Source organism: Glossina fuscipes, unplaced genomic scaffold (assembly GCF_014805625.2).
Source record: "Glossina fuscipes isolate IAEA_lab_2018 unplaced genomic scaffold, Yale_Gfus_2 2, whole genome shotgun sequence".
Lineage (NCBI taxonomy): Eukaryota > Metazoa > Arthropoda > Insecta > Diptera > Glossinidae > Glossina > Glossina fuscipes.
Window position 1 is genome coordinate 14,282,218 of NW_023998416.1, and position 14,434 is coordinate 14,296,651.

General features: G+C 32.7%; 1 protein-coding gene across 1 annotated transcript in view; it reads right to left on the minus strand.

The window, feature by feature from the left end:
- Positions 1–14,434, minus strand: part of LOC119632813 (nephrin) — a 135,802-nt gene that overhangs the window by 36,458 nt on the left and 84,910 nt on the right. The window contains exons 3-4 of the mRNA XM_038025927.1: positions 8,529–8,655; positions 4,854–4,971 (exon numbers count right to left, since the gene is read on the minus strand). Of these exons, the coding sequence (XP_037881855.1) occupies positions 4,854–4,971; positions 8,529–8,655 (245 nt within the window). The remainder of the gene's footprint in view (positions 1–4,853; positions 4,972–8,528; positions 8,656–14,434) is intronic.

The following is a 14,434-nucleotide window of genomic DNA, read 5'->3' on the forward strand; positions in this document are numbered from 1 at the left end:
TCTCCTTGCTTTACATAAAAAGCGACGGGCCGGTAACGTTATCGGCAAACCCACTTAGGTATCGATTTGAAAGGTACAACAATGCAAGACTATCCTCGGAGAAGGCAAAATTATATCATTTGTTTGAATTTTTTAAATGAGTTAACACAAATATTATCTTTGACTGCCCACTCATCATATTGATGGTATGTCGACTCGACTGCCAAAATGCTCTTTTGTGGATTAATTGCATCTTTTTTAAACTCCCAGACCAAGATTAACGTCACAATTTGTAGCCATAGAACTTGTTATTTACCTGAACAGAACATTTCTTTCATACTCCAAATGATAATTTTAAGTAATGAACAATGTTTACTAATTAGTGCACATATAATTAATTATAAGTCTTTGATTTAAAAGCATTTTTTTTTTTTTTTGCTTTGCTTACTTTCAAGGTAATGGTTGGTATTGTCAAATACTGAAGATAGTTGTGGCGACTTAGAGATGACTTAACTACTCGAGGATTTTAAAATATTTTTGACGTTATCGTCTAAACTACGAGGAATAAATATGTAAATTTTAATCGAATGGAATTCGATCCCTTGTGACAGCGGAACAAATAAAAAATAAAGAAAACATAGAATGGGAAAACTTCCATCCGTACGAATTTATTCTTTTAACTGATATCTGTTTCGATCTCTGCAAAATGATGTAAACGGTAACGAATTTGTTTCTATGCATTGGGACAAAAGTATCAGCGACTCCTTTTCTTACAGATAAATTTCCTTTTGCAGATAAATTAAAGGCAATTAATGTTTTAATAAGTTTTCGATTCGCATTTCATACGAGAGGAATACACTTCCACATGCTTCGGTAATAGATATAAAATTTAGAAAAAATATTTTTTGTTTTTAGTTTTTCTTTTCAACCGGTTATCTCCTGAGCATGAGCACTTCGAGACTTCATTACTCAAAAGAGCGATACAACCATTCCTTTGCCTTTACCCGTAGAACATAATATCAGTAAAATATTCAACATTCAAGACTAACTCCCTAATCTTTCTTTAAAAATAGGCCCAAATGTATTTCGATAATAATAATAATAATAATAATAATACATTGATTAAGTTATTTTTTTCGTGTTCCTGATTACCATAAGAAGAAGAAATTTTGTTTTATTTCAAAAAAATTGTTTATATTGTATACAATTTATTTCTATTTTGTAAAAGAAGTTAACTTCGTTACTTTGTCTAGATTTCGCTTAATGCTTGATGTATGAGGCGTATGTAAGGCAGACAGAATATAGGCTACGCTCGAGTATAAATATTACATATACCCATTGCCAACTGCATTATTTTAACTTGTGCGCATAGGGAAATATAAATCAAGTTATCTAAGCATTTTAACATGCAATGTATTAATAAAGTTGCTCGCGGGTATTCACTAATTTCAACGTAAACATGCACACCAGTTGATACAAATATAGCAAATATTTATTTATTTAATGCTTTTTTCATGTTTTACTTATTGCTTAGCATACTATTCAATTTTTTTATTTTCTTTACCTTTAAATTTATTGTTTTTTTCTTCACATTGTATTACTTGTTCAAGGTGTATCAAGGTGATCCTAACCGCACTTCTTTAAAGAGGGTATAACTCCATTTTATTGGCCACTAATCCATTTTTAAAGAAGGCTTTATTATTTAGTGTTTTGTGCTTCTTTTTCATGAGCTCAGGAGCTTTTGTATACATTTTATATACATTGCACCATAAAAAACTATTGACTACAATTTTCTTTTGCAACAGCAAATAATGTGTGCACATAACATATATTGCTTACGTACGTTTCAACCTGAACATCTCACTTAAAACACAAGAACACATGGTTTTCTTCTTTTTTTTTTTTTTTTTTTTTTTTTTGTCAGGTTGATAGAGAACTGCATATACTTATCGAATCATAGTTTTAAAATTAGAAGAGAATGAGGTTAAGTTTCTTCAGTTTCACTTTTGAAAATATTCCGAAAGAATTGCAACAAATACCGCCTGTCAAAAAAGCACAGTCGTACGATTAGTAGTAAGCAGGCATGTTCAACGATTACGAGAGGTAAATGCATTGATTACATCAGGAAATTGGTTGCATCCAACCGATTCGCCTCAAATCCAAATACGATTAATTTTTTTGCTTTTTCTGCTTTCGTCTTTTTGTGTTTTTGAAAGCTCCATACATATTATCACGAAAAGTCTCGTATATGATAGATATGCGTTTTCATAAAGACGATTCAATTCTGTTAAAATTGGAATTTCAGAAAATATTGGGAAGATAGTGAAAGTAAATACACATTTTCGATGCGCAACCTTCGAAATCGTAAAGCAAGGGTGCACTGTGTGTGTGCACAGTTATCGAGCATTAAAAAGGATAGTCCAGCTCATAAGAAGGCTAACAAAAAGTTTAGAATGAATGAATTTTACACTCGAGCGTTGTCTGGAAAAACTCATAAATAAACGATTTCCTCCAACTAAAACGATTCAATCCTGGCCCTCAATGAAACAACGCGTACTCTTAAAAGTTTGTGCTCTTATGGAAGTGGACTGTTGAGGAATGATAAATCGATAATTACTTGAGTCTGAACAATTTTCCATAATTAGTTTTCCTTATCTTGCAGAACAATACTTGTGTGATTAGAAGCAAACCATAAGTGGAAGCGAGTAAAGTGATAAATGTTAGTAAAGGTCGCGGCTAAAAGACTTACGGCTTAAATAAATTAATTATAACCACTTAAAATGTAGGAATTGCACAGAAACCAAAAAATAACTCAGTATAACCCAATGAACGGAATGATATTATTGTTAAGTGTAGGTACAGCAAGGGGAAACCACAACAGAATGTAAATGAGTTCATTAAACTGTAAGAATAAATAAAAGTCTGTAAATGATAAATGCGATCTGTTAAATACTAATGGAATAAAGGCAGGATGCTATATGCATATCCGTACAACAGCATCCGTAATGATTTTAATAGAATTCAGTGACGAATCCAACAAAAATCGTTGTTAGGCAACATACAAAGCGCCTGGGAAGGAGTCTAAGTAGCTGGTAGTCTCTACATTACGATCACTTCCAGGTTATCACGTCTTTTTGTTCAGTTTAGGTAGATTAATGAGCATGAACACTATGTTCGAGGCAAGAATTACACTCTCAACGACGTAGAGCCAAAAATAGAAAGTTTCGACAGTTGTATCGACACAATTATGTCAATGTGACATCTGTAGCTGGATTAAAGAAATTCGCATCATTTCCGATATTACCAACAGAATGACCAAATTAACATACTTTCCAGCATTCGCAGGGAACGGCAAACCGCAATAGACATTTTATGTACACATATTCACTTTAAACTATTACGTACATAAGCTTAGAAAAGAAAACAAAAATTTTTTTTTTCGTTTTTATGAAAAGTTAACACACTACACCGGTGAGTGGAGGATACACAAAGACATTCGCACAAGCGTTTATATAAATTTACTCTTAATAAAGCGATAGATGCAAAAAAATAATTTGTGTAATTGTAAGAATACACAAACGCACGCAACACATGAAAAAAACATTTTACTGCTCGTTATAATAGTTGGCATTTAAATGAGGAGTAAACTGAAACCAAACAGAAAGAAGATAAGAATAGAATGACGTAGTGTATATGTGTTTTAGTGAGAGGTGTTAAAGAAGGATAACTTATGAATGAGCATAAGTTGCAATGGTTAGCAACTTTGTGCAAGAGTTAGATTGTCGGCGTTTCTGTGTGCGTTGATGCATGTGCTAGTCGGTCAAAAACTCGAAAGCCATTTTCATTTGCCCTAATTGTGCTTAATTACTTTCAAAACTTTTTTAACAAAAGTTGTTTGCTGTTTGAAAAGCGTAAAGTTGAAATTTTTCACAAAAATTTCCTAAAGTTTTTATTACATTTTCTCTTTTTTCCTTCTTCTCTTTTTTTTTTTTTTTTTTTTTATTTTGCTTTTCTATAAAGCAGAGGTCAAAACGGAATAAAAAAAAAAATTCAGGAGAAACTACAAATCAAATAAAAAAAGAAAGTTTTTGAAAAATATTTCAATAAAGAAAGAAAGACAGGAAAACATATTTTGAGCGGATAGGAAATCATTAGTAATAAAATTCAATAAGACGACTTTATTTGCCTTATGACGAACATCGGTTCTTTTATCGGTGGGCAAACACAACCACATACTAATCGGAATCAGTTTTGCACAAGGTAACTCGCCTCGATGCTAGATGTGTTATACAAGTGGATCAAATTGTATCTGTATTTGAATTCGGTTTAAAAGTTGAATATGTGTTAGGAATAACTTGGGAATGCTTTGAAATTTCAGTTGACTTCTTTAGCATATACTTTGAGGATAGTTGGCCCTCTACTCGTCAACTTCAAATTATATAAAATTGCATTTTATTTCCAATCAATTGATACTCGTTTAATGATTAAGAATTGATTTACATATATATACTAATTTTTTTACTGAACGTATAGTAAGCAGAATATATGGCAAACGTAGTATGAAATCATTTTATGGCAGCTGTGCGAATGTAAAAGTGGTTTGGACTTGAAAATTCCAATTGCCAAACCTCGTCTATGATATCTAGATTTCATCAGCATCATAATCATCATCATAACCGAATTAAAAAGAATTAAAACTTAAATTAAAAATAAAAAATTAAAAAGAAAAAAAGTTGCATTTACAATAACTGAACTCGTTTTTCATGGTAAACCAAATCAGTGCACAAACATTTACCAACTCACACTTATGTGTGTAGTGGCGCGGCTACGTATTCACGTATACGCTAAAGCAAATATTTACTTTTAACACCTACCTTAATTTCCAGTGTGGCTGGCTGCGAATCGAAATGGAATTTGGCACGAGATCCAAACACTTCTGGTGCTGACCAATGCCGCGCTTGGTCGCTGTTCATTTTATCTCGCACATCAAAACTGCAAAAGAGGGAAAATGAAAACTACTGCTGTAGTAACCGCATTCAACAGAATCAACTAAGTGTTACTAGCTAGCTTCCAATCAAAAGAAAAAAAGACATAAAAAAAACCAAAATAAAAACTTTCCTCCCAAATACAACAACAAATACATTTTTCTTTTATAAAACCATCTATCTATCGCTTCCTCTTCCTTCACTGCAAATTTAATTCATTTTATTTGATGGGTGTTTTTTTGTTCCGGCTGAAAATTAATGCAACATCCCCTCATCGCAGTCAGTCATTTAGATTGCCGATAATCATTCACTTTAAAAACCCCCCAAAAAAAAGAAAAAAAAAACAGGAGGAAAAAAAAAAACACAGTTAAAAATATAGGACGACATTGCTTGATTAAATGTGTCTGTAACAGAATAATTTTTTAATAAAGCAAAGCTTGTAAACGCAGCAAAAACTAATGCTAAGCAGTAAAAAGCGCCGTGTGGTCGATGATATACTGAATGCTTATGTTCCGACCGGACCAAAAAACCATTTAGTTAATGATGGAAACGGTGCTTACACACAAATGTCATCAAATTGTACACACATTGGCTATACATAGATCGTTCATACGATACTGGAGTAGCTATTAAATAATTCTTTGAAAAAAAAGGTTAATTATTCTAATTAATATTGTCGGACAAGCCGGAAGCGAATTTTTTTTTTTACTAAAATTACTTTTCGTTGTTGTTTTTTTGAAATTAATTTTGTTAATTACGATCTGTTTATACCCCGTATTACTTGTGATCCAGAGTATATTAAGCCAAGAATTGACATAGACCCACCCCTTTTATGTTATTCTATTATCGATTCAGAATCACTTTCCGAGTCGATTTAAGCTTGACCGTCCGTCTGTCCAGGTAATTTGTGTTCAGTCTACACGACGCAATGTGCGAGATATTTTGATGAAATTTGGCACATAGTAGATTGAACGCAAGGATACATGGGTGGACATCGGTTGGACACCCCACCCCACCGGGCAGACGGACAGACGTGCTTAAATCGACTTAGAGAATGATTTTGAATCGATCAGTGTAATGAAATGCACTAGTGACGTCCTAAAGATACTAAAGATGAAGCAAAAGCAATCCAGGAAAAAGAAAGTATCTAACAATCCCGCTCCATGAAAACTTACGGAAAATTTAAAGAACAAACGCACATTATGAAGGTAAGGATATCGCTGCGTCTACAAGAAACTTATTAAAGAAAACGCCATATTATTAGGGCCGCCATGTAACAATATATGTGTGTTGCGGAAAAAGTGCATTTGCTAGGCATGGTTGCCAATAAACTCAATAAATGCCATTAAGGAAAAGGGGAGGTAAAAAGTATGGCAAACAAAACTTAATGCTTTTCACTCTCGAATTTTTTTCTGTCCCTAAACAAGGCAGTCAGTCGACAATGATCTGCATATACATAGTTTTACGTGCATCTAAGTCATTCACAAGAGCTTGCTAAGTGGCATAAAAAGCTTGCAACTAGCTTATGTTTTCGAGCATAAAAGTAGTAAGTGTAAGTAAATTGGAAGTTGAAGAGGTTTTCTTTTTTTTTTCGATTAAAATATGCAACAAAACCCCTATGCGAAGAAGTCAAAATTGGAATCTAAACCTCGGTTGGTGTTGGCATCAAAATAAAATATCTGGTAAGCGAATTTTTATTTTTGCACAGAGCCACCTAATTTGTTGTCCGGAGAGTAAACGTAAATAAAACACTCTTCTAATTAAGATTTGAAACAAATTTTATTTTTCTTCCAATATATTGTTGGGACCTTGTCATTGTTTGTCACAGTCGTATGGTGTAGAAGAGTTGTTAAAACTTATTGCGAAAACATTAAGCTCGCGATTACGTTTCGTGCATTTGGCATCTAGCTAATGCGTCATTAAATGGCTTCGTAGAACTGTTCGTGCACGGAAATTAGCTCTTGGATGCAATTATAGGCGGAAAACGTTATTTTTGAAAATAAAAATGACATTGCAGTTACCCTAAATGGAGAATGCTACATAAACATGATTATTGATTTTTTTTATGACTCAAATTAAATAATTTCGGCCAGGACGATATGTGGTTTCAATAAAATGGCGCACAGTATGCCATTACCTAGCGTGACAAAATCAGTTTATCGGGAAAAGAGCTCAATGGTCCCCAAGAATGCCAAAATAATGGACCTATTTTATAAAATATTGAAATTTTACTTTGGAGCCTTCTAGCTGCACTCGCCAATAACGCACGAACGCTGAATGACTTTGTTCAGGAAGATTATTCGCGTTATTGGCGAAATAAGCGCAGATTTTTTGCCAAAGCTTGATATCCCAGAATTGATTTTGTTTAGTTCTTAGTGCGGCTAACAAAGACTACTACACACTAATACATATTTTCTCAAAGAAAAACAAAAAAGAACTTTATAAAAAATGTAAAATATGAGAAGTAGGGTAATGAGATGGGATTCCATAGCAACAATAGTCGTGAATTTATTAAAAGAGAACGATAAGCGTTTCGTATACTCCGCAATAGAATAGCAAGGCGCAGAGAGACAACCGTATTTTCGTGGAGATAGCTATGCCAATAGTAAAAATGTATTATTATTATTATTATTATTATTATTAATTCTAAGACTAAACTCTTAAAAGCACTAGCATCTAAGGCTATCGGCTTTTATTAAAAACTCTAACGCACTTGAGATTCGAACCCACGACCATTGACTTACTAATCGAGTTTCCTCGCCTTCGGCTACTGAGGCGAATAGTAAAAATGCAATTGTGACAATTTATGCTGAATTCATGTATTTAGAAGCTCAAGCTATTCACAAAGAAGCATATCGGAGAAGTCCTTGTCCGCTTCGTATTTATATCCTTAATATTTCTTTTTAAATATTTAGAAAAAGAAGTGCAACTAATTCTGGGGACTATCGATTTATTAAACACGGTCAATGACCATTGAGCAGAAGAAAAGCACAATATGCATATGCATTATAAGGTTGCTAGCAATATGACATGAGTCTCATCTTCATTTCGAAAAACAAAAAAAATTACTTATGTTAAACTTAACATTGCAAGAATAAAGAAAGGTAGAAAGAAAGAAAGGCAACAGAACCCTTACTGTGTTTTGAAGGTCATCATGTACTGCTTCGAAAACTACCACACTATGAAGCAAAATAGATGACTTCCTCGCCAAGCTACCGCTGTGTAAGATTGTAATTGCAACAAATGAAAAGGAAGAAGAACGAAATGTTTAACGTAAGCCATTTCTCATAACGGAATATCCTCAATTTAATATATGGTTTTATTTCAAGGGACTAAAAATTGAAACTTTTTTTTTAACGCCCCTCATTTTTTTTTTTTTTTTCCAAAAAAAAAAAAAAAATAAAAAAAAATAAAAAAATAAAAAAAAAAAATATATCCCTTCACGCAATTTATTATTATCATGGGTCTGCTTATTGTATATTTTCAGATTTATCCATAAAGATAAAAACAAATAAACGCTATCCTAAAATCAACTAAAAAAAAAAATCGTACTGCGATACTTACCTATATAATGGTATACCGGCATTATCACGAAACCACAATACCATATAAACATCATCCAACGGCGCCGATATGGGACATGGTAGTGACACAGATTTGCCCTCGACAGCATCAATATCTTTTGTCTTCACTGTACGGATACACATGAATATGCGTAAATGATCACAGGTTGTTGTTATTGTTTTTCAATGGAATATATATGCGTGAATTTGCGTTGAAAAACATAACAAATAACGAATGAGACGAGGAGGACAATTGCGGTTATTTTTAAGACAACATGCACGACCGCGCGATTCGCAATTAAAATTGTGATCATTAAGCCAACCAAGTAGAGTTTTGTTATTATATTTCGGGTTTTGTATCGGAAATGTCGAAATGTTTATGACATCATCATTTATGGAGATCATCATTATTGGCCGTCATTGTCAAAACAAACAAATTTTTCCGGAGCAAATTTAATTAATATGCCAACAGTGACAACAAAATGTTTACCACAAAACAAAAGAAAACAACAAAAAACAAACAATTAAAAAAAATTAATATACAAACGCGTGCCATATTTAGTTGTAACGTTGTTGTTATTGTTGTTTTTGTTGTTGTAATAATCCACCACAAAAAGAGCAGACCACCATCACCGCCAACCACGACACCACAATGTCAAACCAGAATAATACACGCAAACCATTTGATAGCCGAGTACAAGTAGTAATCATGTATGGTATGTAAATGTGGGTTGATGTGGGTATTTGTTTTATTCGTGTTGTAGGTTATAGTGTTATTTTTTTTTTGCAAAATTGTTTTTTTTTTTTTTTTTTATATATATTTGTCGATGGTGTTAGTATTGTGTTAATAATTATTTCCCATTGAAGTAGTTGTTGTTGTTGTCATTTTGATCATTGTTTACATTGTATTAATTGTTTACATAAACAAGCAGAATTCACGCACAAGAGTATGCACATGTGCCGTTATAATTAATGTAAATATTGTGAACACAAATGTGCCGTCGTGGAGGAAGAGATTAAGGCATTAAGCAACCAATCAGTCGGTTAGCAAGCACAAAATTCCGTGTATCAGCAGCAGTTTTGTTGTTGAACATGTAAATAAACGCAAGAGCAGAAAAAAAACGAAAACTTATTTTAATATTTTGTTAGCTTTTATATTACTTATCAAAGAGAAAAAAAAAAATTGAAAAAAATAAATAAATATGTACAACACATATGAACACATATATATATATATATATATATAAGATATTGAGAAATATTTCAGATAACATGTAAAAATTATTCGATCGCAAAATTATTGTTTTCGGTTCTGTCTTTGACTTCACTTTGCTGGACCCGGCCTCTTGAAGGCACTCATGGCAATGTTGACATTCTAGTACCTAGTAAAGTGTATTTAGATTGTGTGTGCATTTGCAACACAAACATGGAGCCATCTCTTATTATACCAAAAAATCGATTTAAGCCTTTCTATTTATCTGTCTAGTGGTATGTCTACCTATCTGAGGTATTCTTGTATTCAAAATACAATTGCTGCAATTTTCATAATATTTTGATGAAATTCTGCGCCTACTGACAAGCTACGACCCGAGTGCTTTGGATTAGATCAGACAACTTTTACTATCACTCATATGTTTTCAAAAAGCGTTGCACACATGGACGCAAACTTACCACAATTGGTATAATAAGTATCTTAGCAAGAACGACCCTCATCTGCTCTTTGCTAAGATGAGAATTACATAACAGAATTAAAAAACTGTGCTCAGGTTCCTTTTTTTTCTACTTGCACTTGAAATGCACTATTTCAGATACCCTTCTTACTTAAAATTCCCTTATCACCATTATTTGTTGTAATAATTAGTTATATCCGCAACGCTAATAATAGTGGGACGCTAGGGAGATAGAGAGAGAGAGAGAGAGAGAGAGAGGAAAAAGCGTTTACAGATTTCAAAGAAATTACAAAATATAAAATAATGCCGGCCTCAGTCTTCACACAAGTGACAACCTAGATGGTTGAATTTTGCATGGATTTGTTCCTATACGCAAAGCTTATCGATTTTTGCTTTTATTCATTACGAGGAATTTTTTAAAGCTTCCAAAGCTTCAAAATGATTGTATATTTTATAGCACCGGCAGATGAAGTCTCAAAAATCGTTAATAACTTTAATGAATTTTGCACAAATTGGAAATTCTCTTTTCAGCATCTTATCAAGTCAGCATCTTTCTGCCACAAAGATAAATTTTAGCCTTATGTGAAACCAGCGAAACTGGAGAGAAGTTAATATAACCAATAAGACAGTAGCATGTCCATAAACATACCATATAAACGGACATGTGTTGCGTACATTTGACCGCAAGAATAGGCAAGTAGTGTATGCCAGTGATTTCCTACCCCACTCTACTCCTCTTACCCTTAAAATCATTAAATTAAATTCTCGTTACTCGAGACCAATCGAGAACTTTTAACTGTTTCAATTGTTGCTTGTGCACACATGACTTCAAAATCTTCTAAATCACCGTTTAAATCGTCCTTTCATCAACTGCGTTAGTAAGTAAATTTTATTGATTTTTTAAGATTGATATGTCAACAAAAAAATGTGTAAATGGAACGTATTTGAGAACTGAATCGTGCTGAATCACTTTTTGGTGATATTACCTAACGGTCTCTTTCTCTCTTACAATGCCTTGGTTGCTGTGGTAGTGATTGTGCACCTTTTTTTAAAACATTAATGCAGAGAAACAAAAAAGAAATAATCTAGAGCATCTTTTTATATTCGTGCTTTGCTTGATTTTAGGTACAGCTTAATAAATGTCATATGTAGAACGCAGGCCATTGTTGCACGCGTTTACATGAATATTTATGTGCGTATGTAAATATAAAAGCATATGTTTGTAAATGAAAGTAAACTAAAGAGAACAAATTTACACTGAAAAAAATGATATGTAAATTAAAACAAATGTAATCTCGATCTCGATTTTAGACTACTGATCAACGGCAATAAGAATTTTAAGAACTTTTTTTTCGATTTTTTTTGGATCTTTAGACTACATCTATTTTCAAGGTTGTTTTTAAGCTCAGAATTAAGGTTAGAAAATCGGTGTAAAACGTTTCAAACTTTCTCTCTTTCAATCACTCCAGCAATTTCTAATGAATGGTTTTTTTTCGATATGTTACGTCTCCTTTAATGCTTTTCTACTGCACTCTTTCCACTTGCTTGTTAGTTTAGTTCAGCTTTCCAACATTTATTAAAGCTATAAAATTGGTTTGCATGAATATTTTCAACCTGATTTTTTTGAGTGTAACAATTAACTCATGCCTGCATCAACAGTTACTACATGATATCAATTGAAACGTCATTGTGTTCAATAGAGTATTGCAAAGAATATCAAATAAAAAAAAAAAAAAAAAAAAAATGCAAACCTTGGCTCACAAATGCGTGAACATGTTCTATTTACATAATAAAAATGTATATATATATACATGTATACGTATATATATACGTGCAAGAATGAATAGTATGGTCATAGGGTTTAAAGTACATTTAATAACATTTATATAAGAAACAACGTCCTATTCATTGAAAAAAGGGCAAATATTGCGGCATGTATTCAAAATATTGAAACTTTGCATTAAAGTGAACATTTTCTCTATAGGAGAAATCGTCATAACGAAAAAGTATGAAAGGCTTACGCCAAAAGCTTTCAAAGCCTCTATCATGGTTCTTTCGATTTGTAAAAAAAAACTTTGATCGGCTTTTGTGCAGGGTTTCGTACATCATCGAGTATTACTAGGTTATGGAAAAAGTCCCTTGAATTATACAAAAGTGACGATATTAGCTTCATCAATTTCTGATTTATTCATAATGATAAATAATAAATGAATGAATTTTAATCGCTTTAAAGAATCGAAAAATACTTGTAATGAAAATACTTGTATAATGACTACACATCCATCATCACAGATTTAAGAGGAAAGAAAATTCTTTGAAATTTTTTGCAACAGTAGCAGACAAATAATAATAAAATCTTTTGCAGCAATTGATGAAATGTTTTGCATCATACGTACTGCTGGTGGCCAAAACAAGGGAATGGATAGAGCCTCCAGCCACTTCATCTTCTAGAAACTCTTTTACCGTTCATCTATTTGCAAACAAATGCATTAAATACTCGCTGTAAAAAGTGCATTAAAATTAAAAGTAATATACAGACAAACCAATGCATTTTGACTTATTGAATTTTACTTATTGAACAACCTAATAATTTGCAATGTTTTCGGGTAATGTAATAAAAAATTACTCAATTGTTCACAACATAGTTTTAAATTAAGCAAAAAGATGGGCCGGCAAGTTTGCAAGCAGACATAAAAGATGTCATCTCATAGCAGATGGATAATTCCTACGCGTGAAGATCTGTTCATTCTATCTGAAACGACACATTTACAATGCCAGGTTAAATGGGAAAACATTATCGCTTTATCACAAACAGTTTTTACATTAATGAATGTTTTCCTGTAAAGCATCCAACAAATATATAAAATTTTTCCAACATTTTTATGCTCATTTAAATATAAATAATAAACGAACAGATGTCGGCCTGTCTACATGTTACTGCATATGACTTACATACAATTATCATTTATTATCCCTGTCCAGTCGTTTAGTGGAGTATATTTTAACCGCGTTGTTTTACACTCTTAATGCATAATGTAAGCGAAGTCGAAAGTACGTGAGTTTTACATAATCAACCCATTTCTCGCATGAAAACATTTTCTCGCCTCTCTTCATCATTTCTTTATTATTAGTGGTACTGTCATATAGTTATCAGCATCATTATCGCTTTCGTGGCCTTTAATGGCTACATATTTTCTTATGTCATTTCACTTTTTTTTTTCTCCCCATCATTATTAATATTTTGAAAAGCCGTTCAACAAAATAGAAAATTTTTCATTTCCTCTTTAAGTACTGTATTTTATTCAACTTTATTAGAAATTGAAAAGAGAGAGGAAATTTTTTATGCCGCCCTTAACAAAATAGAAAACATTTCCAAATGATTTTGCTCTCTCAAATAATCAATTTCTTTGATATTATCAAGGTAGTATTTGTGTATGATTGTGTAAAAGTGCTATGTGATTGGTCGTTTCGATATGTCCTTGCGGTCAATTAACTAAATGAAAAAACGTATTTGTGATTGGTATACTTTTGGGTTTAAGTAGGAAATTGATATTCGTGTAATGGATTCAATGTTGAATAATTTATAAACTCAATAACATATACTTAGGCTGTGGTTTTAAAGAAATTCAATGCAAATCTAAACACAAATAAATAATTGATGAAAACAAGTAAATATGTAATTAATTTTCATTGAAATGCATGTGTGTTCATAGCAATCATTACGATTTTTTCTCAATTGAACAGTGGGCTCTAAAATGAACCTAACCTGCAAATATATATATAACAATAACGGCATTCTCATTATCATATAACATAGCCATTAAAGTTGTCGGCTGCTTAAACTGTCGCAAAATCTCTAAGTTTTTCGCGATTACTTTAGCGTAACGGACTTGCCAAGATTTGACCTACTAAATCAATCCGCGATTATAAAGATTCCGGTATTATCGACAAAGGCTTACGTGAGATAGACATTGGTTTTCGTCTCAACAATTCAGTATATGGAGCTTACGCTACCCCAGGGGCAAGTAGTTAAGAAATATCAAGTCGGCATGATGCAGGATCAATCCTCAGGACGACAGACGCTAGCTTAATTACGATTGATTTATGGCTGCAGCTATAGTAAGCAGTTGGTAGGTAATGGTAAGTTCATGTCTTCCGAGGTGCAGACATTTCCTTTCTCTCTCTCTCTCTCTCTCTCTCTCTCTCTCTCTCTCTCTCTCTCTCTGTCTCTCTCTCT